The sequence below is a fragment of the Betta splendens genome, chromosome 17 (assembly GCF_900634795.4).
Source record: "Betta splendens chromosome 17, fBetSpl5.4, whole genome shotgun sequence".
Classification (NCBI taxonomy): Eukaryota; Metazoa; Chordata; class Actinopteri; order Anabantiformes; family Osphronemidae; genus Betta; species Betta splendens.
Genome location: NC_040897.2, coordinates 16060507 through 16085213, shown reverse-complemented (window position 1 = coordinate 16085213; position 24707 = coordinate 16060507). Strand labels below are relative to the sequence as shown.

Genomic DNA, 24707 nt, shown 5'->3' with positions numbered 1-24707 from the left:
TCGGCTTAAAGTGAAGCGGAAAGCGGCTCTTTATAAGAGGGTCATGTCGTTAAAGTGCTTTAAAGCCGTTTTCCCTGATGAAAGGCGGGTGGCGTTTAAAAGCCTGACTCTGATGTGAGGGAGATGCCAGAGGTCGGTCCTCCTGCGTCGTAGCCGCAGTCAGACAGACGCTATGATGTATGACCGGTTGACTTGAACTATGGGACGGTTCTGACCCTCGCTCGCAGACCGCTGCCTGGTGCGGCCCGCTCCACTCAGATGAGCATCAGATCAGATGAGGGTCCTGGTCCTCTGGACCCACAGCAAGCGTCCAACCTGCTCAACCTGCTCTTTATAGCTGTAAGTAGAATAGAAGTGAAGCCTGGATTGTCCATTAATCACTTGAACGACTCACTGTTTTCATTACATGCTCTCATGTTGTAAATTGTGAGCAAAGTAATTTCTGAAGCAGAATTGGAGAATATCAGTATATCAGGAACCAAGTGTTAGCACAGCAGTTCACAGCATGAGCTGCAGGTTTCCCATTATCTTCTACAGTACGTTCTGTTTTCTCTCAGCTGCTCTCTAGTGACACAAGGTGTGCTCAGGTTGACTCTGATTTCACCGTTTGTCTCTGTCTCCCTCTTCGTCTCCGTCTCTTTCCATCTCCATCTGTCTCCATTGGCCTCTGTCTCTGTCTCCATTGGTCTCCGTCTCTGCCTCCGTCTCCGCCTCCATCTCCGTCTCTGCCTCCGTCTGTCTCGTTCTGTCTCTGTCAGGTGTTCTCCCAGCCGCTGTGAGCACGGAGGCCGCTGCAGTCAGACCTGGACCGTCTTCCACTGTAACTGCTCTGACAGCGGCTACAGCGGCGCCACCTGCCACAGCTGTAAGTCACTAACTCTCACTGAAGGATCTCATGGACCCACCGCATCCTGGATCATCTGCCTTAGGCTCAGTTGAAAACGATAAACGGATCAAATGTCTTCAGGTTCCTTTTCCTGTTAATGAGATTTAGAATTGATTGTACGCAGTAATAAAGCGGAACCGGTCTTTGAAGGTTGCTCGTTTCCACTCCAGCTGTTTTCGAACCGTCCTGTGAAGCCTACAAGCACAACGGGAACACGTCGGGGCATTTCTACATCGACGTGGACGGCAGCGGACCCGTCCGACCCCAGCTGGTCTACTGCAACATGACAGGTGACGCACACACTGATCAGCAGCGAAAGCGTCCTCTCACAGGACATCAAACATGGTTTTATCTGCTGCAGATTCAAACCTTTACTCTGCCTCATGCTGTATGTGGACGTGGTGCTACATGCTGGGCTCGTGTTAATAGGTTTAATCTGATCTGTTCTGTCAGAAGAGAACACGTGGATGGTGATTCAACACAACAACTCGGAGCTGACCAGGCTCCAGCCGACTCCAGGGGAGAACCAGCATTTAGTTCACTTCGACTACTCGTCCCAGGAGGAACAGCTGCTGGCTGCGATCAGCCAATCAGATCACTGCCAGCAGGAGCTGACCTACCGCTGCCGGAGGTCCCGCCTCCTCAACACCCCCGGTGAGGCCGGCTGTGTCTGTGAGCAGTCACAGATGTTCAGTGTTTACAGAGAAGACTGAGATGAAGTCCGTTTTCATTCTGTGATGTCACTTAATTATTTCAAAGCAGATCCATCTAATCCTTTAATCTTTTAATCTTATATAATCGTATCTCAGGGAGAGAAGTTCCTGTTTTCTCCCTGGAGCACCTGCTGAAATTAGAAAAGTTGTGAAGAGGAGCTCGTTCTCGGTCGATGAAACGACAGCTTGGTTCTGGTTCTGGACAGCTGTGCTCTGATCCAGACGGGTCACAGACCCAACGTGTTCAGTGTGTGCTGTTCGAAGCCCACGGCACAGAAACATTCCCCTCAAACTTCAGCTGAAGTTGTGCTCCAACTTTTTATGAGGCAGGTAATAAAATGACAGATGAAAAGAGAGAAAGTGGAGAGAAACAGCAGATCCATTAGAAACTGAGGGAGCGCTGACTCATCAGAGACCTTTCCCATCACCTCCTCTTCATCCACCTACACTCAGTGCAGTGGGAAATCCATTTTTCATGATATACTGTGACTGCCTTCCACCCAGAAACAATAAGCTGGGAGTGGGAGCTGTGCTTCAGGCACCTGGGGACACGGACGCTCCAGCACTTCAGGGTTCTCTCATTTTAGGACACGGTGAAGCTTCGGTTCTGTCGAGGACAGACCGTTAGCAGTAGGAAACATCTGCATGCTTCAGTCCCTGCTGCTGTTAATCAGCCTGCGTTAATCACCAGCATCAGCCCATAAACGGCCCCAGACTCACTCACCGTGTGTCCTGTTTCAGAGGGCGCCCCGTTCAGCTGGTGGCTCGGTGGGACCGGTTCTGGTCTGCAGACGTACTGGGGCGGAGCTCATCCAGGCAGCCAGCAGTGCGTGTGCGGCCTGCGGGGCGACTGCGTGGACCCACAGCACTACTGCAACTGTGACGCCGACCGCATGGAGTGGTACGGCTTCGTGCACTTACATCCACTGTCCTCATCGCGGCCGGCGCTGTGACGCTTTGTCTAAAGCTCCGGAGCCGGTGGACTGATGCTAAGCTAGCTGGCTAATGTAGACAGCTGCTGTCTCTGGGTCCAGTGTCTGTTTCCACGTGCTTTAACCACACAGACCCACACCTTGGTCTCGTCCAGGCTTCACCTCCTGCTCGTGTCTCACTCCTGGTCCTGACAAGGAGCCGGACCTGGGTGTGAACGGAGCCGTTCTGTCCGCCTGCTCTGAGTGGGTGCTCACCCTGCCTCCTGACGCCGTGTATCACAGTAGCTCCTTCCTCCTCTTCCAGGGCTGAGGACTCGGGCCTGCTGACCCATAAGGAGAGCCTCCCTGTCAGGGCTCTGGTTCTGGGCGACATCCAGAGGCCGGGGTCCGAGGCCGCCTACCGGGTGGGGCCGCTGCGTTGTCATGGAGACAGTGAGTACCGTTTGATGCAGACGCTGGATGAGCCAAACGCTTCCTCAGAATCAGCTGTGGCGTTTACTGCCCTGTTTGTCAGAGAACTTCTGGAACGCTGCGTTCTTCGACAAGGAGACGTCGTACCTCCACTTCCCCACCTTCCACGGAGAGCTCAGCGCCGACATCTCCTTTCTGTTCAAAACCACGGCTTCCTCCGGCGTCTTCCTGGAAAACCTGGGCATCAAAGACTTCATCCGCATCGAGCTGAGCAGTAAGTAGCAGCCGAGGGCGGCGATTTAATCCGGATTAGAGAAGGCTGAGAGTGAAACGGGCGTTAATCTGGGTCAGAGCAGAGCCCTGGGGTTTCTGACCTGATCAGAACCAAGTGTCCTGGAGCAGGCTTTCATTTCAGGCCGGCTGAACTCTGACCTTCCTGTTCTTCCAGACTCTAACAGCGCAGCAGATTCTGCTGTTGTGATCAGGTGCAGGTCTGATGCATGAGATGAGGCTCTGCTGTTGTTTTGTGGCGTCACATCAGAACCGGGCCCCTGGTATTTCCATCTGATTCTCTTGGATATGATGGGGATGAGTGATGGTGACTGCTCTGCTCGGTTCAGGGCTTGTGTTCCCTCAGTTTTAGGTTCTTTCAGTGTAGATCAATGCTTATTTCAGACCGTCTGTGACTCAGCATAAACAAAACGCAGGGAAACAAAGTGGTTGTCAACGTTCAAGAAGAGTAGAAAGACGAGACTTCAGAACAACCATGATTCTCAGTTTGCTTCCCTCAGTGACTATCTACAGATCACTACAGGAAACAGATGGTCGGAGGCTTGATGCTGATGATTGACGTCACGAAGTGAAGATGCAGCAGAACGTTGTGAAGCTGGTCAGCTGATCACTTCCTCCCGTTCGCAGCCTCCAACCAGGTGACCTTCTCCTTCGACGTGGGCGCCGGCCCGCTGCAGGTCCACGTGGCGTCGAGCCGCCCGCTCAGCGACGGCCGCTGGCATCGGGTCCGAGCCGAGCGCAACGTGAAGGAGGCGCTGCTGCAGGTGGACCGACTTCCTGCCGCCACGCAGGAGGCGCCGGCCGACGGACACTTCCACCTTCAGCTCAACAGCCAGCTGTTCATAGGTGAGGAGACCGTCCTCGTGCTTATGGGAAGTCACACTAAAGTCTACTTCTCACTGTGTGTCATCAAAACCCACTAACTACACAGTCACCGTGTGATTGAACCCCTTAAACTGCAGCACATCTGAGATCTCGCAGAGACTCATCACTCGCTGCTTGTCTGTGAGGAGCGGCGTCTGCAGGTCTCCACCTTCACACACATGTTCACCTCTGCCCACCACTGGCTGCGCTGGTTTCCTCCCAGTCTACCAGAGTTCTGCTGGTGGCTCAGGTTCCGGTCCGGCACGGGTCCTAACAGACACCCGGTTGTGTTTGTGAGACTCATAATCCTGTTTAATCCTGTTTAATCCTGTTTAATATGGTTTAATAGAGCACTGCCTGGCGCTGAGTCCTACTCATGAGAGCAGCGTGGCCTCCGCTGTAGGTTCTGATCCGCTGCTCAGCTCGGCTCGGCTCGTTGGACGTCGGTCTGACAGCTGACTCCGTGTGACTGCAGGAGGCACGGCGTCTCGGCAGAAAGGCTTCCGAGGATGCATCCGCTGGCTGCGGCTGAACGGCGCCACCCTGGACCTGGAGGAGCGGGCCAGGATGACCCCCGGGGTTCGGCCCGGCTGCCCGGGTCACTGCAGCAGCTACGGCTCCTTCTGCCAGAACGGCGGCCGGTGCAGGGAGCGCTCCAGCGGCTTCGCCTGCGACTGCAGCCGCTCGGCCCACGCTGGAGCTTTCTGCCACGCAGGTTAATGCAGCCGCGGTGGAGGAGGGGTGGAGGTGAAGGGAGGTGGAGCCAGAGGGAGGTGAAGGTGGAGGAGGTGAAGGTGAAGGAGGAGGAGTTGGGGGCGGTGGAGGTCGTCTCTGAAGCTGCTCCTTCCCACCTCTCACCTGTAGTAAACCTGTGGCAGCGCTTCCCTCTCGCGGCTCAGCTTCCGCTTTACCTCGACTTCCTCCCGTTTCTCTCCAGCGACAGCGGTGTTGCGTTCAGGTGTCGGCTCGCGGTTTCACAGAACAGGGTGTGACGCTGGTCTGACTACGTCCTGTCTCCTGTCCAGAGGTGTCTGCCGGCTTCAGGTCAAGCACGTCCATCAGCTACACCTTCATGAGGAACAGCAGCGCTGTGTCGTCCTCCGTCCTCTCTGACGCAGGAGAGGAGGTGTCTCTGAGCTTCAGGACGAGCCAGAGTCCGGCTCTGCTGCTCTACGTCAGCTCCCACTACAGGCAGTACCTGGCTGTGCTCATCAACGCGCGAGGTGAGGACATCTCCTGTTCGTAGTCTTCCTCTCCGCTCCTCATCCTCCCTGTCTGTCAGGCACAAACGCTCAGTTTGTGACTTCTCAGAATGAGGCACAGCTTTAGCAGCGTGACATGATGCTTTGCTGATGTTGCCTGTGTGGTGTGAAGATGAGCTGGAGGTGCGGTACAAGCTGGACGGCGGCCGAGAGGCGGAGGTGCTGAGGAGCTCCGTGGGGAGTCTGGCCAACGGACAGCTGCACTGGGTGAACATCAGGAGGACGGACTCGGTGTCTGTGCAGGTGAGACGCCGTAAAAGCAGGTTTCTGATCTGTTTGATGCCGTTTCACCGTCAGAGGCTGAGCTTCTGAGAGCTGTTTAACACCTTCACCTGTTTCTGTCCAGTCTATTCAGTCCTTCGTATCGTCTCCTGTTGTTCTTATCACTGTGCTGAACACAATGGGCCCAGACATGAACCAGCTTCCCTCTCTGACACTAACGAGAAGCAGGAGCTTCTTACAATCGGTCTTCGCGCTCCTGCGTCGTCCCGTCTGTTGCGTTTGAACACAACCCTGCTGTAGCTGCTTCCTTCACCCGTGTCAGCGTGTGCTGTTCCTACTGGGACCTGTGGTTGAGTGACACGTCTTCATCAGCTGCAGCATGTGATGCTGACTCAGCCTTTTCACCAGACGACCACATGCATTAAAAGCTGCTTAGCCTGAATGTTTTCCCGTGATGCAGCTCTCACAAGGACACAAAGCAGCAAACAGACGCGTTGTCACTCAGCGTTCTGTGCAGCTCCTCTGGACGCAGCTGTAGCAGAACACGCTGCACATTGAACCACCTCACACTGATATAAAGCTTCTTAATCGCGCCTGCATCTGCAGAGTCTTATCTCAGCAGCCTCAGATGATGAATGAGGTGAACGCCATCTAACCACAGTCAGTAATTATCACCACAGTGGGGTAAATAACAAGGTGACCTCGTCCTCATGGATGAGGCTCCTAAATCGGTGAAGCTCTGGTGGAGTGTGAGGAGCGTTTGATAGTGATCATCGTCCTTTATTTGTAGCAGCAACTGTTGGAGGCTGCAGTATATTGGAGCTGGATGAAGGTGTCTGTACTTTTCCTCCTCGCCGGCCTGTAAGATGCTCCTGTGACGTAGAGCAGGTCACCGCATCCTGTTGTCACGGCAACAACGAGCTTTGGAACTGATTTATTAAGTGGCAGCGTTGATCTGTTTTTCCTGTAACCACAGACTGAACCTGTGGCGGTGGTTTGAAACCCCAGCTGCTGCTCTGATCTGAGGAGATGCTGCTGCTGCTTCTTCTTTCAGGTGGACCAGAATGCCAGAGAAGACTTCAACCTCACCTCTGATGGAGAATTCAAAGCCATCAGGTCTCTGGTGCTGGGCCGAGTCTACGGTAAGTGGACAGAGCGAGACTGAAAGCTTCAGCAGCTGAAGCTGAAAACAGCTTGTCCGTCATGTGAAGCTGCTGTAGGTTTCACATCACACGTGTAGATGTGTTCACTTCACTGAGCTGCGACCGTGATCCCTCTGTCGTGTCTTATTCATGGTCCTTCAGAGACAAACTCTCATATAAGCTGTGTCAGCTGGTCAGACACCGCTACAGGAAGATGGGACTGTAGGAAACCGTCCAACCACTCAAACGTCTCCGTTTGACACAAAAGTCAGATTATTGTCCCCGAGTTTCCAGGAAATAATTATTTACCTGAGTATTTGTAGAGAGGAAACTTAAGTTCTGAATAGTTGCTGTTTTCGGCTTCGTAACTTAAGTCCCAGCAGACGAGAAGACGAGCGCTTAGAAAAGGAGGTTGTGGTCTCAGCGTCCTGAGACCTTTGGAGGAGGTCACCAGACTTTGGTGGATGAACCATGGAGACAAAAGGTCAAAGGTCGAGGCAGCAGTCAGAGGAAGGAAGCTAAACATTGGTGGCTAATTTTAAAGCAGGTTTTTATAAGAGAGCGTAAGAGTTTGTCTTTGTATGTGCAGAGGTTTGACACAAGTCCATGGCTTTGTTCTGTCCGTGTCTTCAGGTTCTGATGAGCTGGATCCGGACCTGTCCGGGCCGGCGTCTCTTGGCTTCACCGGCTGCCTGTCCGGGGTTCTCTTTAACTCCATCAGTCCTCTGAAGGCCGCTCTGCTCCAGGCTCCGGATCCGGATCCGGCTCCAGGCCTCGGCCTCGTCGTCACCGGGCCTTTGCTCCGCTCCAGCTGCGGTTCCGCAGGTCCAGCTGACGGCCACGCAGCAGACAGCGCGCCTGGCCTGGCAGGTAGAACCGGGTCCTCCAGGCTGGAGCTGGTCCACAGACAGACCTTTAGTTCAAACTGCTGTTCACAGCTTCTTCTTGTTAAAGTCATTTTATTTCTTCTTCTCATTATTTTTCTTCTTTGGTTTCTCTGTGTGAAACCTCTTGGTTCCTCCTGGTTTCATTCACCTCCTCTGCTGCAGACCCGTCTGGATCCGTGGGCTCGGGTCAACCTCAGGTCAACACCATCAGGACCAACTCAGCTCTGATTGGAGGTACGAACCGTTGTAGGACTGTTGATGTTATTGATGCATTTCATTAGAAAAGCAGCTGAACTAATTATGACTGAGGAGAAACCAGACACTTTGGAAACCAGAATTTCTGAACTTCAGTGGATGAAACATTGTCTGTAAAATGAAGCAGCTGCTTCTCTTCACCGTTGCTACATGTGCAGTGACCAGTCAGACTGGGTTCTGAGGTGATCCGGCCCGTGGTGACTGTGCACTGCTGCCTTGCAGGAGTCATAGCCGCGGGGATCTTCCTGCTCGTCAGCGGTCTGGCCGTCGCTGCCAGGTTCCTGTACCGGAGGAAAGAAACGACGTCAAGGTCCAACGGGCCGACAGCCAGGACTTCAGGAGCGGGACGGACCCTCGCGGCGTTGTGTGAAAACCCAGAGCAGCGTTTCATGTGAGCAGAGGCTGGTTGGACGCGGCCTCTGGAGCCTCTGGAGCGATAATACTGGTGCTGGACTGCAGGCGCTGGGGCTCTTGTTTTGGCTTGTAAATATTAAAGTGTTGGAGTCTGGACTGTAGCTAACGTCACTGTCAGCGTTAAACACACTTTATTTCTTTATTCCAGGGAATAATCAGGGTGAACGGAGTCACTGGGCTGATGCTTTTCTGTGGGATGAGGACTGGTTTTGGTGGTTTTCTGCCTTTTTCACCATTTGCACTAGACGCCTGAAGTCTGTTGACATCTACCAAATACTGGACGATTTTCTAGCTCTGGTGCTGTCATGAATAAAATCATGTGTTTGTTACAACAGCGTCGTCTGAATCTGTGACCGAGTCGCGCTCGCTGCCGTCACAGAAGCGACGACTCACTCATTCCTCTTTTTCTGGCGTCACTGTTCATGTTGTCCTTCGTTCCAGAGTCACTGTTTGAAGTGAGCGCCGCCGTGTGACCTCATCGCCAGCTCCTCCGTCTGTGGGTGGACACGGGGTCCGTGTGTCGCCCCGTTGTCATGGACGACCGGGAGCATCGGGACGAGTGGGACAGTAAGAATTCAGCAGGTGACGCGTCTGCGGAGCCGTGGCTGCTGCTAATTATCCAGCCCACCTGCGGTTGGAGTCATTAGACCACGCGCGTCCCCCCATCATCTAATGACCGCGTCAGCTCGGCCTCGCTGCTCCTGGAGATCAGACGTTCGACCCAACAACTAATTGCACATGATTTGCATTCAGGGAGACGTTGGAGGAGCGGAGCAGTCGATTCCACCAGCAGGAGACGCATTCAAGTGTTACAGAACCTGCCTCTGATGGTAGACGCTGCCGCTGATCTGAGCTGAGAGTGAAAAACAGGATCCCGTGAACAGAAGAGGTGTGTGCGTGTGTGTGTGTGTGTGTGTGTGTGTGTGTGTGTGTGTGTGTGTGTGTGTGTGTGTGTGTGTGTGTGTGTGTGTGTGTGTGTGTGTGTGTGTGTGTGTGTGTGTGTGTGTGTTTCCTGTCGTCAGATGCAGTGTTTTCATGTGTTTTCGCAGCGACGCTGAGGATTTAAAGCAAAATGATGCGTTTTCCGTCTCTGTCACACTCGTGTTTTTCTGCTACCAAATCTGTCATGCGCACCTCCTCCTCCTCCTCCTTTTCCTCTCCCTCCGTTCCTCCTCCTCCTCCTCTTCCTGTTCCTCCTCCTCCTGTCGTTCCTCCTGGTCTGAACTGGTAGATCGGTTTGTTACTGGGCCGTTGCCGCTGTTGTTGGGAGCGTTTGGAGGCTGAGGATGAACCCTGAACGCTGCCGTTGCTCCTCGCTCACAGATCAGCTTCATTCCTGCAGGGACGGATACTTTCCATTAGAGATTAGCGTTTTATCTGCAGCTGGAACGACCGCTCCAGTCTAATCTGATAACTATTCTCTGTAGACGCTAGAAAGTTCTGCTTGAGGTCTTTTTACTTTTCTCTCCTCTGTCACACGTCCATCACGCTGGTAAACGACACTTGTCCCTTTTTGGCCGATGACCTGAAACCTGCTGTAAGTCGTGGTGAAACAGCTAAAAACAGACGTGGACCGGCACCGCTCCTTCCATCCACCGGTGGAAGCATCAGGCGCTCCCTCCTGCTTCCAGGACCTCCCTCAGCTCTGACGCAGTGTTTTAGTCATCACGATCATTCCTGCAGGAGGACTCCGTTCACCTCCAGGTTGCACCGTTACCGCCCGTAACAGGAGGCTTCTGCAGCTCGGGTTCTCGTGGTCCCAGGGGCAGAGCTCCATTAAGACGCCTCCGGGCTGACATTTACAGAAGCCTCCTGTTCTTCATTGCTCTGAGACGGGAGTGTGTTCTGCTCAGCAGGGAGCCTCTGTCTCTCTCTTCTCAGCTTTTCTCATCGTTACGTTCTTGTAAACTCTCACAGCAGCTGTGAAGTGTTACAGAGCGTATGAACTCAATCATTGAATCAAGTCTAAACTCAGTGTTAAATGTGTCTCATCACACACACACACACACACACACACTCTTTGTTATTCTAACTTCTCGTCTCTCCTTGGTTTAGTCGGAGCCTCTTACATCTCACGTCCACCTGGATCCATCTTTCTGCTCATCTGTATTGACAGCGGGCAGCGAGCCAGCGCTAACGGTGGCCATTAATCAGCGAGTATCACTGTAACACATCACTGATGCTGTTTGGGCCCAAGGTCAGAGCACCGTGATGGATTATTAGTTTACAAGGTTCTGAACAACCCACGACAAAGACGGATGTGTGTGAAGCAGGAAGACTTTTTTCTCAGAGCAGCCAAATGAAGGACGGCGCGTCCTGTGGACGGGACCGGGAACCACGGCTTGACTCACTGCTCAGACCTAAACTACATGACTAATAAACCAAGTATAAGAAAGTGATTGTACCTACTCCTGCCCTGTTCTGCAGAGTCGTGAGCTTGGATGCATCTAAGCCAGGGGTGGGCAAACCTGGTCCTCGAGCGCCGCTGTCCTGCTGGTTTTCCAACTCTCCCTGCACCAGTTACGGCTGATTACCTGGATCAGGTGTGTTCAGTCAATCAGTAGGTGAAAGGGAACTGACACACCTGATGGAGGTGATCAGCCGGGAGAGTTGGGAAACCAGCATGGACACTGGCCCTCGAGGACCAGGATTGCCCACCCCTGATCTAAGCCCTGACGGATGCACTGCTCATGGGCTGAGGCAGCTTCAGAACGTGATGAACTGTGATGTTTTTGGTTCACGCTTCCACTCAGGCTGAGGACTGTGCGTTGACAGCGGTTGCCCAGTAACAGGGAGGCGCTCTTTGACTTCTCAGGCTGCAGCGTCGTCCTCTGGGTCGGTCGTCCGGAGCAGACGGCCGTTCTGGTCATTAGTCACATCCTGCTCCGGTCCTGATCAGCTAGATCAGGTCACTCTTTACAGTTCAGATAAATAAGGCTCATGCTAATTAAACTATTAAACTTAATATTAGAGCTGCTTCTGCATTTCTGACCGTCTGACTGGACCGTGGGAGCCTCTGACTGGTGCATGGCTGGTTTCTCTGCAGCCCAGTGCTTCGTGTCTGCAGGTCAGAAGGTTTCATGATTAGAGCTGAAGCGTCTCTTCTGTTTGATTTCCAGGTAGTTTCCTCTTTGCATCGCTCACATCGCTGACCTCCCACAGCTCCATCTGCTCCAGAGTCCTGTTGTTCATCCATTTCATCTGTCAGTGAGTAACCAGCATTCTCCATTGTTTTCATCGTTCAGATCCTCTTCATTCAGTCCCCACGGTGAGACGATGATGTCCCTTTCTCTGTTTAACCACTAGTTCGTCCGTTGTGGGTTTTTCTCGTCTGCTTCATGCGTTGTTGTTTCTTTGTGCTGTTGCAGTTGAATGTGAGCCGCTTCGAGCGACTCGTTGTCGAGTGTTTTCTTGCCAATATGTTGAGGCACACGCTGATTACAATCGACTGAGACAGACACAAACACCGCAGTCGTCGGCCTGTGATGGAGTCTCATCCAGGCCTTGAACGGCTCAGGTTCGTGGCTCTTGGTGACAGTCGTGTCTTATGCAGAGGTGCTGATGGTGAAACGCAGGAGCGAGGTGTGTGCGGCCTGTGGTTTATCCCAACACTCACAGACGATGACAGTGGAACCAGACTCAGATGATGAGCTTCAAACTGAGAGTTTCTCTGCTGCGGTTTTGTCCATTTTCTCTTTGTCTGTCACTGTTTGCAGCTGGTGGACGTGTGACAGACGCATAGATGAGCCTCCGACTGTGAGCCGGAGCCTCTGAAGCCACATCAGTCGTCCTCTCTCCCCCTCCTCCCCCTCCTCCCCCTCTGCCCTCTCACCCCCCCCTCCCATCATCTTTCCCTTTGTCTCGTTTTGGCGTCCACCCTCAGTGTGAGGCTTCGTTCTCCTCTTATATAAACTTCACAGAGGGTTTTATTGATCCAATGTCCTTTGAACTTATTGTCAGATTTATGAAAAATCTCCAGACAGAAACATCAGAGCCTAGAAAGGATTTCACAGTCGCTTATCTTCTCCAGATGTCTGTGTTTGAATGTGTTCTGGGTGTCGTTCATCCACAGACGTGTGACACTAACGGATGTTGTGTAAATGTTATGACAGGCGCGTTATTTCGCTTTAATGGAATTGCTCATTAGGGGAAATGAGGCTGAGCTGATGTCCATGTGCTAACAGACGTGTTCCTGCTGAGCTCTGTCAGACTCACAGGCGTCAAACCCCCAAACATCTCTTCTACTGATGATAATTACTCTATGTTCATATTGGAACAGCCCATCCTGAGTGTGTGCATATCACTTACTCTGATGCTGAAGAGTTTGACTTGACACGCTGATGCCCAACCTGTCGCACAGGAAAACATGAAGTTACACGACTACTGGAATCGTTGCAGAATAAAACCAGGCGCTGACGGACACAAACACGGAACTGATACTACAGGACGTTAAAGACAAGAGAGAGTTGAGTTAAACTTTTTTCTTCTTTCTGCCGTTCAGAACTGAGGCGAGATCAAGGCAGGAAATGAGCAGATTACAGAGCTGAGACATGGGACTGGTCTCACTACATGATGCACGTATCGGTTCAGAGAAGGCGACAAATCGTCTGCAGCTGTTTGATGTTGATAAAGCAGCTAATGAGCCAATAAACTGCTTTAAAGTAGACCAGCTGTCACATAATGATCCATATACAGAGTAAATGAAACGTCTGCTGGGTTCTGATAAATACACAGGTACCTGCATTCTCACACACACAGGTAGATGCATAAAAAAGCTACGAGCAGTTTATCACAGAGGAGCGAGTGAAGAGAACTCACGATGTCTAGAAGGAAAATAGGCGACAGATGCTAAAGCTGCTCTAACATCAGTTATTCACCTTTTCTGGATTAGTTGGGGATAAGTGGAGCTAATCAGAGAAATTAAACCCTTATTAAGACTCTATTTTACAGCAGAAGGTTGTAAACACTGTTTGTTGTTCTCTGCGTAAAACCTTTGTTTCATGTGATGTAGACGGAGGGAGCTGCAGTGTGATGGACGAGGGACGGACGAGACCAAGCCAGAGGCACAGCGAGCGGTGACAGACTGTCTCTCTGCTCGGCTGATTCAATGACAGGCAGCAAACCAGTCAGTGAGACACACACACACACACACACACACATACACACACGGAATAAAACAATACGCCCACTTCATCACAGTTCGCTTCAATCAAAAGCAGCTCAGTCCTGAACTCTACTTTAACCAGGTTATGACTTGTCAGTCATATGTCTAATGCCGAGGTCACGGTTGGACGCTGTTAAATTATGTTTTGGCCTTAAGTTTAAAACTATGTTCTAAAAGAATACAATGTAATAAACATTACATTAGCTGAATTCATCAATTCAACACAAGAAAGCTATGAGTTCATAAGTCAGATTAAACAGAAAACATGAGTAAACATGTATAGCTTTGATTTCTCAATATGGTATACCTTTGGTTTCTTATAGCATAGTATATCTTTGGTCTTTCATAGTGTCGTATACCTTTGGTTTCTTATAGCGTAGTATACCTTTTGTTTTTTTATAGTGTAATATACGTTTGGTCTCAGTGTAGTATACCTTTAGTTTCTCATAGTGTAGTATACCTTTGGTTTCTTATAGTGTAGTATACGTTTGGTCTTAGTGTAGTATACCTTTGGTTTCTTATGGCGTTATAGCGTAGTATACCTTTAATTTCTCATAGTGTAGTATACCTTTGGTCTTTCATAGTGTAGTATACCTTTGGTTTCTTATAGTGTTATAGTGTAGTATACTTTTGGTTTCTTATAGTGTAGTATACGTTTGGTCTTAGTGTAGTATACCTTTGGTTTCTTATGGCGTTATAGCGTAGTATACCTTTGGTTTCTTATGGCATTATAGCGTAGTATACCTTTGGTTTCTTAAAGTGTTATAGTGTAGTATACTTTTGGTTTCTTATAGTGTAGTATACGTTTGGTCTTAGTGTAGTATACCTTTGGTTTCTTATAGCGTTATAGCGTAGTATACCTTTAATTTCTCATAGTGTAGTATACCTTTGGTCTTTCATAGTGTAGTATACCTTTGGTTTCTTATAGTGTTATAGTGTAGTATACTTTTGGTTTCTTATAGTGTAGTATACGTTTGGTCTTAGTGTAGTATACCTTTGGTTTCTTATGGCGTTATAGCGTAGTATACCTTTGGTTTCTTATGGCATTATAGCGTAGTATACCTTTGGTTTCTTATAGTGTTATAGTGTAGTATACTTTTGGTTTCTTATAGTGTAGTATACGTTTGGTCTTAGTGTAGTATACCTTTGGTTTCTTATAGCGTTATAGCGTAGTATACCTTTAGTTTCCCATGGTGTAGTATACCTTTAGTTTCTCATGGTGTAATATACCTTTGGTTTCTTATAGCGTTATAGCATAGTATACCTTTAGTTTCTCATAGTGTAGTATACCTTTGGTTTCTTATAGCATTATAGCGTAGTATACCCTTGGTTTCTCATAGTGTAGTATACGTTTGGTCTTAGTGTAGTATACCTTTGGTTTCTTATAGCGTTATAGCGTAGTATACCTTTGGTTTCTCATAGTGTAGTATACGTTTGGTCTTAGTGTAGTATACCTTTGGTTTCTTATAGCATAGTATACCTTTAGTTTCTCATAGTGTAGTATATCTTTAGTTTCTCATAGTGTAGTATACCTTTGGTTTCTTGTAGTGTTATAGCGTAGTATACCTTTAGTTCCTCATAGTGTAGTATACCTTTGGTCTTTCATAGTGTAGTATAGCTTTGGTCTCATCACGCACATTTCTCTGCTGTAATCACACTGACACAGATCCATGTCTGAAGCAGCCCAGTGGAAACCGATACCAAACAATGAGTTCCTCCTTTTAAATATTAATAACTCTAATATATTATATAAAGTTATATTACTAATACTTTTTATACTGAGTATTAGTGATGTTGTGACTCCGAGCTGAGCAGCTGTGCAGGTTCTAGGACCAGAGGAGTTGGTTGTGTAGCTTTTAACTCTTGTCTTCATGTCACTTTGTCGGTTGCTTTCGTTAATTTTATCTGTGAATAGCTTAGTGATTGCTCTGTTTCTTAACATGTGGCTCTTTTCTCTGTAATTGTATGTGATGAGTGAGAAACGTCTTCTGGATGCAGCTGTAGATGGAAACACGCTGCTGAATGACTCAGTAAACGTGTTCACTGATTAGAGGCGTCTTATTAACACTCGTCTGTTTGCAGAAGCGCCTCCACCTCCAGTCATTTGTCCTGAGCTCCTAAAGATGGAACCAGACTCCAGGTGATTATCTACAACTTACCGTCAATGAACAATGCTTCAGGTTTTTTTTTGTAGCATCAAGGGCCACAGTGTGGAAAACAATTCTCCTCTTTCACCTTCTGATTCACTGTAACAATAATATCGTTGCATAACTTATTAACTATGGCCGGTCTTTGTGTGAACAGGAAGCATTCAGACCTAAATATCGGCTTGACTTAGCTTTTTCTAGTTGACTAGCAACAGATCACTTCATAGGTGTTATTTAGTTTGCCAGTGAAGCAGTGGTGCTGTAGTAAATGTATACAGCGGGTTTCTGTTGCAGAGGAAGGTCTGGAGGAGTTTCTCCACATCCACACTGATGTTTAGTCTATCCATTTATCCCAAGTGTGAAATGTGTAGTTGCCCTTGGATTCGTGTATTAATCAGTGGAAAGCAAAAAGTAAAGCAGAGGTACATTTATTTACTAGTTCAGTGTCAGAAACACAAAACAAAGAAGGTCCAACAACAACCCAGACCAGGTGCATAGTTAACAGTTCATGGATCAGTGAAACACAGGAACATTGATAGAACTGACAGACTGATTTTACTACAAAGTCACTGAGGATGTAAAGTTGTTGCTCGAACTTGACCCGTTGTCTATCGTTCCACATCTCATTCATTGTCCAGCAGAGGAAAGCTGGAGTGGAGAGCTGGTCGTACAGATTTTTAGAGGCAGAAGTGGTTTGTTGTGGAAAGAACCCAGGTTGGCATCAAATCCTGAACAGCAACGTCCTCAAACTTGAACGAGTGGAAACAACCGGTTCTGTTGAGGCTTCAACCGCAGTTAGTTCTGCAGCAGGAAGAGGATTAAAAGGTTTGAGGAAGCTTGTCTGTTTGTAGATCTGAAGCTGCTTGTTGTTCTTTAAGGCGTCACCAGCTGGTAACCAGCTCAACTAAACCATGATCTAAAGCACAGGTGTCTGGTTCCAGTCCTCCTCGATCTCCAACTCTCTCTACTGATCACCTGGATCAGGTGTCCAAGGCTTTTCCAGCTGTTCACTGACTGAACACACCTGGTCAAGGTGATCAGTAAGAGCTGGAAAACCAGCAGGACAGTGGTCGAGGCATCAGTTTGACTAAAGCAGGGGTGTCAAAGTGATGCCGATGAGGGCCGCTGCCCTGCTGGTTTTCCACCTCTCCCTGCCGCAGCTCCTACTGATCACCTTGACCAGGTGTGTTCAGTCAATGACAAGCTGGAAAAGCCGACTGACACACCTGATCAAGGTGATCAGCAGAGAGAGCTGGAAAACCAGCAGGGACACCGGCCCTCGAGGACCGGAGCTTGACACATGTGGACTAAAGCATCGCACTGTAACTCACCCAGGGTCAGTCAGCAAACATCTTCCTCTTGGAGGATTTCTTTTTCTGGGAAAAGTGAAGAAACAACAGTTTGTTTATTAGGGAAATAATTACTGTGTATACATTACACACACAATTATATATTTTTAGCTGCTTAAACTTTGTGTTATTGTCGTACCGTAGCAGGAGGAGAAGCGTCTGGAACCGGTTCCTCCTTAATTCTGTTCTCTGCAAACATCAGTTGACACAGAACAAGTTATCTTTTGCACCAGAACCTTTGACCGGTTTTACTTATCAGCTGAACGACACGTCCACATTATAATGTAAATTAATCATCATTACTGAACTTAATCAGGACGTAACCAGCTGCTGTCAGCATCAACCTGACGCTGCAGTTCCCTTAAATAAAAAAAGCTTTCTCACTCTTCTTCTTTGGCGGGGAATCTTGGCTCTTTGTTTTCTTCCTCCTCTTCTCTCGTTTGTTTGGCAGCGGGGATGAGGAAACGTCAGGAGACTGATGGCTCAGGTCGCTCACCACTCCGCTTTCATCTGCCTCTTTCAGCTTCTTCTTCTTTGGAGGCTTGTTTTCCTTGGACGAGTTCTCCTCTGGGTCAGACCTCGTCTTCTTCGTTGGTGCGTCCTCAGTCGGCTCAGGTTTGGCTTTTTTTGCTGGTTTTGGTATAGTTGTCTCCTCAGTTGCCTCTTGGGTCTTCTTTTGTCTGAAAAACAGGAACAAACGCGAGGATTTGCTTCTTTTATCATAGTTTGATTAGTAGTGATGTTGTACCTGCTACAGTCCAAACCTGTGTTATGACAGTGATCAGTGTTTTAGTCTCTCACTTTTTCCTGTGCGTCGTTTCTGTCTGTGCTGCAGGGAGGTCGTTGATCTTTATCTTCCTCCTCCTCTTCCTCCCCTCTTGCATGTAGAGCTTCAGCCTTTTCTTCAGGCTGAGCTTCTTCCTGAGACGATGTTTCTTTTTGGTGCAGGACTGAGGTGTGACGTCTGCAGGAAAGTCAAACGTGAGGCTTTTTAAAGTGCAAACTTAACTTGTTCATGCAGATTTACTGTGAGCTCATGTGATCATTAAGTCTGTGACTACCTGTGGTGTCCAGCTCCTTCTCCGTGTCTTCATCGCCCTCTACTGGTCCTTTGTCGACCTGCATCTTTCTCTCCCTGTTCTTTTGTTTTTTCTTCCTTTTCTTCTCAGCTGAACGCTCAGGTTGCTCCACATCTTTAACCTTCTTCTTCTTTTTCTTAGTTATATTTTGTGCAGGGCTGGTGGGAGGCTCCTCGTCCTCCTCTGCTTCTCTCTCCCTCTTTCTCTTCTTGGCTTTCTTTGGAGGAGCAGCCTGAGGCGCGTCCTCCTGCCTCCTGGAGGTGGTGCTGAGTGCGTCTAAGGTGGACGTGTCTTCAGCTGCTGTTTCTCTTTCCTTCTTTCTCTTCTTTTTCTTCTTCTTTGGTATTTTGCCCTCTTCACAGGACTCGGCAGGCTCCTCTGGGAGCAGCTGGCGGGTTTCGTCCTCGGCTGTTTTCCCGTGCTCAATGTTAACGTCTTCTGGCTCCTCAGCAGCTGACACCGTCACATTTTCTAGAAAACAGCAACCGACACATTTCACATGAGGCATGTTTTGTAACTGTGATGCCTTAAAATATTAACGTGACAGCTACAGCCAGTCCAGGGTCTAAGTTCCGGCTGTGCCTGCATCCATGTGGTCCAGGATCAGTGACCGTGTTTGTGTGGCGATACCTGTTTGCAGGTCGTCCCTCGGCTCCTCAGGCTTCAGCCCTGAAGCGACGTCAGTGCCCTGAGGAAACACACTGTCACCAACCAGTCTCTGCTTCGTCCACGTTCTGCTGTCCAACAGTCTTCGGTCTCATTTACCTGGGAATCCTGCTCTTCCTCCTCCTCCTCCTGCTGCCCTTCATCACACCCACTTTCAGACTCTGGTTTTGGAAAAGATGAACAAAGAAGAACATGATTCTAATTTACTGTGGTTTTAACAGATGTTTGGTTTCAGTGTAAATAAGACGTGTCGTCTGTTCTCAGGAAGCCGCTGCAGCCGCAGGTTTTCACTGAACAGAGGCCGAAACTGGATCTGCGGCCACTCTGCATTTTAATCCATGTGAAGCTTTGCTCGGGACGTTCCAGCTGTTCTGTGGGTCTGGTTTAACGACACCGTGTGCTCAGAAATGAATGACTTCACTATAGAAAATGAAAATGAGCGCCTGTAACTCTCAGACTTGTCATCGCTTCACTTCACTCAACAAGCTGCAACAAGAGAAGCGGCCGTCGTGAAAACCAAGCTGCTGAGTTTCTGTGTTTTGCCAGTATTCTGTCAATGTTTTACAACTGAAGATGAAATGATCCACATTTCTGCTCTCAAACAACGAGACGCACAATTTACTCAATAACAATTAGCTTCTTTTCTATTGAACTATCTTGTGTCCAACATGAAATAAAGCACAAATGTGATTTATTCTGGAAACTGCTTTTTAAGACTGACGAGTTTTAAATTCAATCCATCTGCATTAAAACCTTAATGTCACTGAAGCCCATGAATCAATCTGGTCTAAAGCTTCTATTCCACTGGAAGGTGGCGCCACCGCCACTATAAACGGTTCTGGGGTCATGTTCTCTGTTCTCCTTAAAAATAAGATTCTCTCTAAATAAATCTACTGACACTATTCTGTGGTTTGACACCTTCTCTCCTGCACATTAATTACAAACATGGTCATAGCTACTATGATTCCAGTTGGACTCTGACATTGATGACAGGAAACTGAGCGGTTCCTTCACGACTGGACGAGAGTTTCGTCAGCCCAGTGAGAAACAGACAGAAGATGTCGCGACCTGCTCATCGTGTTTCTATTGGATGCTCGTACCTGCGGTGGGCGGGGCTTCACTCTCAGCGGCCTGGTCATTGGTCTTCTGAGCCGTGGGGTCCAGGGTGCCGAGCTCCACCGGGTCGTCCTCCTGCAGGAGGAACCGACAGGTCAACAGCTGACATGAAACGTTTCTCTGATGTTCAGACACTTTCACATCGGTGACAAACAAAACCCTGAACTAAGTTTAGGTTTTCACGTTTCACATCTGAACACGAGAGGCTTCACCAAGACAAGCTGGGATTCGCTGAAGGGTGTGTGAACAGCAGCCACCTCAGGGCAGAGAGCAGTGGGCTCCGTCTGCTCCGGACCCGACGCCTCATCTGTGGTTTCTTCTGACTCCTGGAATAAAGAGCAGCTCAGTCTGGATGGAGCTAAACCAGGAGCAGGCATTCAGACAGGCTCATCTCCGTCCCAGCGGGTTCTGATACAAAGTACTGCTGCAAAAGGCAGCCGTTGGTGAGAACGGGTGGAGCCACATAGCTGGGATTCAGCCTGGGGTCACTAACCTGCACTGCTTCATCGTCCTCCCTCCTCCCGTCTGGTTCCGGGCTCTGCTGCTGATCCTCCATCTGGCCGGATTCAACCACGTCCGACGGGTCCAATCCGCAGCTTCCTGCTCTGGAAGGTTCCTCTGCAGCCGCTTCAGCTGGGACTAGCTGCAAAACGGACACAGGCACGTTAGATGTGAAGAGGAGCACTGAGAGCCAACGTTACAGTGGAGAAAAAAAAGTGCTATAACACGCAGCGTGTTTACAAAAGTCTCAATCAGTCGATCAGCAAACAGATTCCTTCTCATGGAATCACAGCTGTTTTATTTTTATTGAAGAATCAGTCAAACTTGTGAAGTACGTTTTTCTAATTACTACATAAACAGACAGTTTGTTTCTATTGAGACACGTGATCAAGCAGCAGCTGGACCCTCACACAGACAGAAGCTTATGGTCCATCACACAGTGTCTGTCTGAACCGCCGCATCAGTGCGTCAGAATAAAGCAGCAGAGACGACCTCGCTCAGCGTGAAGCGTAGAACAACACTGGAGCCACTGTTCATCCGACGGCACATTATCACAGTGGCTGCTCAACAGTTATGTCAGCGGGCTTCAGTCTGGGAGCCGCTCAACAGCTTCCTGTTTTACCTCCTGCTCAGCGCCGTCCTCCTCGGCCCGGTCCGAGGAGCCGGCCCGGTCCTCGTCTGGATCAGCCGTGACGCCTCCACCTGCAGGGTCCATCTGCTGCTGCTGCTCAGAGGCGGGTTCAGCTTCCTCCCCCACAGACGGAGGCTCTGGTGGCGTCGACACCACACCATCTGCCTCTGGAAGAACCGGATCCAGAGTCAACCCCTTCAGCTAAAGGATGCACGGGCCTCGGCACCGGCCAACAAGAACCTGAACATCTAGTGAAGCTACTTTTAAACTGTTGCAGGTTAACTGGCATCTGGTCAACGATGACCAAACGGAGGTCAGTCACCAATTGAAGGCTTGTTGTCCTCTTCTTCTATGGTGCTGGAGGGTTTCACGTCGGCACACTCTTCTTCTCTGGTGGCAGGTTCTTGTTTGATGCTCTTCACCTTTGAGGAAGTGGAATCTTCTGTTTCCTGTTTGGCGTGTTGAGCCAAAGAGCACAGTCTGCAACAAACACACACGTTTAATGAATGAAATCGTGTTTTTATTCTATACAATCTCTTTTTAACTCAAAAACCTTAACATATGAGCTTGTAACACTTCAACAAAATAAATCTGTTTGCTGTAGTCCGTCACTATGGTAACAAAAACAAGCTTCTACAGACTCAGATTATTAGAGGTTTGCATGTTTCACCAACACAGCGCTGACAAATAAACCACAATATTCATCGCCAGTCAAACATCATTAGAATGAAGCTTCACTGAATCTGTCGACCTGCATCACGAGCACAAAGGCCTGATGCCACAGCTCCAGGCTCAGTTTGCCTGAACAAGTATCCCCCAGAACCAAATCATCCCTTAACACTTTGATTAGAGCAAAACCTGACAGATGGTAAATAAGTGAAAGATGAGCTTGTGTGAAACATTTTCCTCCATCCCACCAGAGACACAACCAGTTAAAAAGCATTCATCAACTTCAGAATAAGAGTCTGACTTATTTCTGCTGCGCTTTGGACCCCCTCAGCTCATCTGGACCCGTCTTCACACGTGTGAACAGAGCCACAGCGCTGCTCAGAACCGTCCTTCACCTTCACCCAGAACTCAACCACTCGGCTGCAGACTCCCTCCACCTGTGACTCACTTGACCCAGCCCGTGTAGATGTCCTGTAGGTTGGACCTCTCCTCCGGTGTCTCCACCTGCAAAGACATGAACATGAGGTCAACAGTCAAACTAAAGAGAGAGAAAACAGGAGACCTCAGGAAAACAAATTTCCGTTGAGGCCGCGTTCTGGAAATGAATCCATGCAGCCACATATGAAAGCGATCAGTGAGTGGAATGAGGCCGTGGGACCGTTTGAGCCCGGCTCATGATGTCCAGCACCACTGGAGAACAAACCGGACCCAGGCAGCAGAACACGCAGCCCGGTGGAGCTTCAGCACCAGGAGCTCTGCTCCAAAGCTCTTTTAGCCTGATATTTTTAGCCTGAGTGAAACTGTAAACTCGCTACAACTGAGGTTAAAGAACGCACAGAAACGTGACATCATTATACTTACAGACGTTTAGTGGCAGATTTATTGACTACTACATATTTTACATGACCAGTACTGGTGCAGTCAGGGTGATTACTGTTACCAACTGATCAGCTGATTCGGTGAATCCAATGACTTCTTAAAGCTGATAATGCGTGTTTCTCTAATGATCGTTGTACTGGACCTGTTCACTGGTGACTGTGTTCACGCCACTGCTCAAACGTTCTGTTCTTTTCCTTCAGGAGGCCTGAACACGAAGCCATGTGCTCACACACGGACGCGCGCACGTGCACGCGCGCGCACACATACGTAAGACTGATGGACGCTTCCAGCAAAAGCACATTTATATTTTATTTCTTATATAACAACCACAGCGCGCATGTCCACCACAAAACAGCAATAAAATACCAGCACCGTCAAATGTAACCAGTCGGCTCGACTCGGCTCGGTTCGGTTCGGTTCGGCTGCACGCCAACCTCTCACCTGAGTGACGTGCTCCTCCAGCACCTTGGCCGCTTTGTGGAAGCCGTGGACCTTGAGGTGTTGGTAGATGAGGAAGAGCAGCGCGTCGTCCTCCTCCGAAGCCATGTCTCCAACTGGACCCGCACGAACAGAACGGTGCAGAAGTTAGTAACACTTCAGTTCACTGTCGCTGTTCAGCGTGTGCTCTGACGACGCCCCCCTCGAAAAGCATCATGGGAAGTGGAGTCTGGAGTGAAGCTCTGAGGTTCGCTCACTCTGACCTGCTGCATGCGATGCGCACAACGGAACACTTCGTTATATTCCAGGTTCCTCGTTATATATAAAATCAAATGGGAAAAATATTTATTATCATTAGTGTGTAAAGGCAGATTAAAACGTCTTCTCTACTCTAGCTAATTTATTTTAGGGTACTTTACGCCATTCCAACACGAGTCCCTTTATCCAATTAACAGTCATTAAAAAGCTGCGTTAAGGCAGTGACAGAGCTTCTGCTCTATGACTGTCAAAATAAAAGCGCACAACCATTGTGAGGTACCAGCTGCAGAGTAAACGCCATAAAATTCACGAAGCGCTAATCTAATTACACCGGCCTGTACAGAAGAACAGCTTCCAGTCAAACAGTCTGGATCTGGGAAGGTTCGCCTGGACCCTGGTTTTGGGTCAGTTCACTTCGGTTGTTTCGTTTGACTCAAAGATAATTCCAACATAACAGAAAATTTGTAAAAATAACAAACAAACAACAACTATGGAGTAATTTAGCCCCAAACTAAAAATCTTTGGCGAATAATACGCCATAATAATTATCTATTATCCGTTTACACGCAGCGTTTATTTTGTAATTCGCCTCATCAATTTCCGGTCAGATCCCGCTCACATCTCACCGACTTGACTTGTTTGCATCTGCATGACGACAACCTGGCAGAGGCCCCGGTGTCCGGCGGCCCAGTCAGCGGTCACTGAGCCCGGTGCTGCTCGGTTACAGGTCGCGGTCACACAACAGGAGTGCGTTAAACGACACCACGCTAGAACCAAGTCTAGTGTGATGACGCTCCGTTTGACTTTTTCTCTCATGTCAAGTTAAACACAATCTCTTAAATCGGTACAAGATTCAAAATAAAGAAAATAGAAATAAAATAAATCTATACACTGGAATATAATATAAAGTACATATATGTAACTATAAACAAACGTTTAGCTTCCACCTGCGAACTTGACTAATTAAATTTATTATGTCATTTAACAGGTTATAATTTGCTTTCTTACCAGCACTGACAACTTTACGAACACAAGTGTGACATTAACTGTGTTTTTATCTAATTGTTGCTATTCACCAGGAAACCGTTTAAACACAATTAATAGTGATACTAGTTAAAGGTTAAACACGAATCGTAGGCTAACATTAGCGTGTAGCCGGTGGGCTAAGCCAGTGTCTTGTTAACTAGCTAGCCTGTTATTTACCTCAGCTCGTCGCAGGCCCCGGTTCGGCGGCTGTGCGTTAAATCCTACATTAGGTTGGTGCTGGTACAGATTGGGGTTCAGAGGTTTACGTTGATGTTGGGTTCATATTTAGCTAAATGCTAACATTTGAACAGGGGAGCTAACAATTAATTTAGCTGTTAGCGGACGTCGTCTTTACCTGCTGGTGTCACTAATTTGATTTAAGAAGTGACGGTTTCACGCACAAGTGGCGTCACGGTCGGTGTTTTACTTTGACAGGGCCGGACCGGTACCGTCTCCGTGTCTCCACGTTGTGCTGCCGGACTTAACTTGCATTTCATCGGGAGCG

The 24707-nt window shown here is 48.8% G+C and overlaps 2 protein-coding genes across 16 annotated transcripts in view; one reads left to right on the top strand and one right to left on the bottom strand.

Moving 5' to 3' along the window:
* The window catches only part of LOC114844773 (contactin-associated protein-like 4), a 30519-nt gene extending 11128 nt beyond the window's left edge, over window positions 1–19391 (top strand). Inside the window, exons 10-29 of one of the 10 annotated variants that reach the window (XM_055503739.1) lie at window positions 759–865; window positions 1057–1176; window positions 1340–1540; window positions 2341–2500; window positions 2836–2963; window positions 3046–3216; window positions 3861–4079; window positions 4573–4812; window positions 5123–5320; window positions 5472–5602; window positions 6636–6723; window positions 7357–7593; window positions 7773–7844; window positions 8088–8256; window positions 8721–8846; window positions 9033–9168; window positions 10335–12744; window positions 13291–13404; window positions 15526–15583; window positions 18949–19391. In XM_055503739.1, the coding sequence (XP_055359714.1) occupies window positions 759–865; window positions 1057–1176; window positions 1340–1540; window positions 2341–2500; window positions 2836–2963; window positions 3046–3216; window positions 3861–4079; window positions 4573–4812; window positions 5123–5320; window positions 5472–5602; window positions 6636–6723; window positions 7357–7593; window positions 7773–7844; window positions 8088–8256; window positions 8721–8733 (2254 nt within the window). In that variant the 3' untranslated portion in view covers window positions 8734–8846; window positions 9033–9168; window positions 10335–12744; ... (1 more) ...; window positions 15526–15583; window positions 18949–19391. The other 9 variants (XM_055503738.1, XM_055503740.1, XM_055503743.1 and 6 more) reach the window with 9 other exon arrangements.
* Window positions 16003–24698, bottom strand: LOC114844170 (DNA ligase 1-like). Of its 6 annotated transcripts, XM_029131308.2 has the most exons (17): window positions 24558–24698; window positions 24380–24439; window positions 22922–23034; window positions 22050–22105; window positions 21255–21412; window positions 20924–21099; window positions 20294–20443; window positions 20013–20126; window positions 19785–19875; window positions 18784–18845; window positions 18649–18706; window positions 18001–18489; window positions 17741–17903; window positions 17324–17619; window positions 17079–17128; window positions 16922–16966; window positions 16003–16391 (listed from the first exon to the last, which is right to left on the bottom strand). In XM_029131308.2, exons 3-16 carry the CDS (start codon window positions 23024–23026, stop codon window positions 16928–16930), a joined length of 2007 nt encoding a protein of 668 aa, XP_028987141.1. In that variant the 5' UTR covers window positions 23027–23034; window positions 24380–24439; window positions 24558–24698; the 3' UTR covers window positions 16003–16391; window positions 16922–16927. The 6 variants fall into 6 exon arrangements, with proteins under 6 accessions (XP_028987141.1, XP_028987142.1, XP_028987140.1 ...); XM_029131309.3 differs by lacking the exon at window positions 24380–24439; XM_029131307.3 differs by lacking the exon at window positions 24558–24698 and having other exon boundaries at window positions 24380–24520.
* Window positions 24699–24707: the final 9 nt, after the last annotated feature.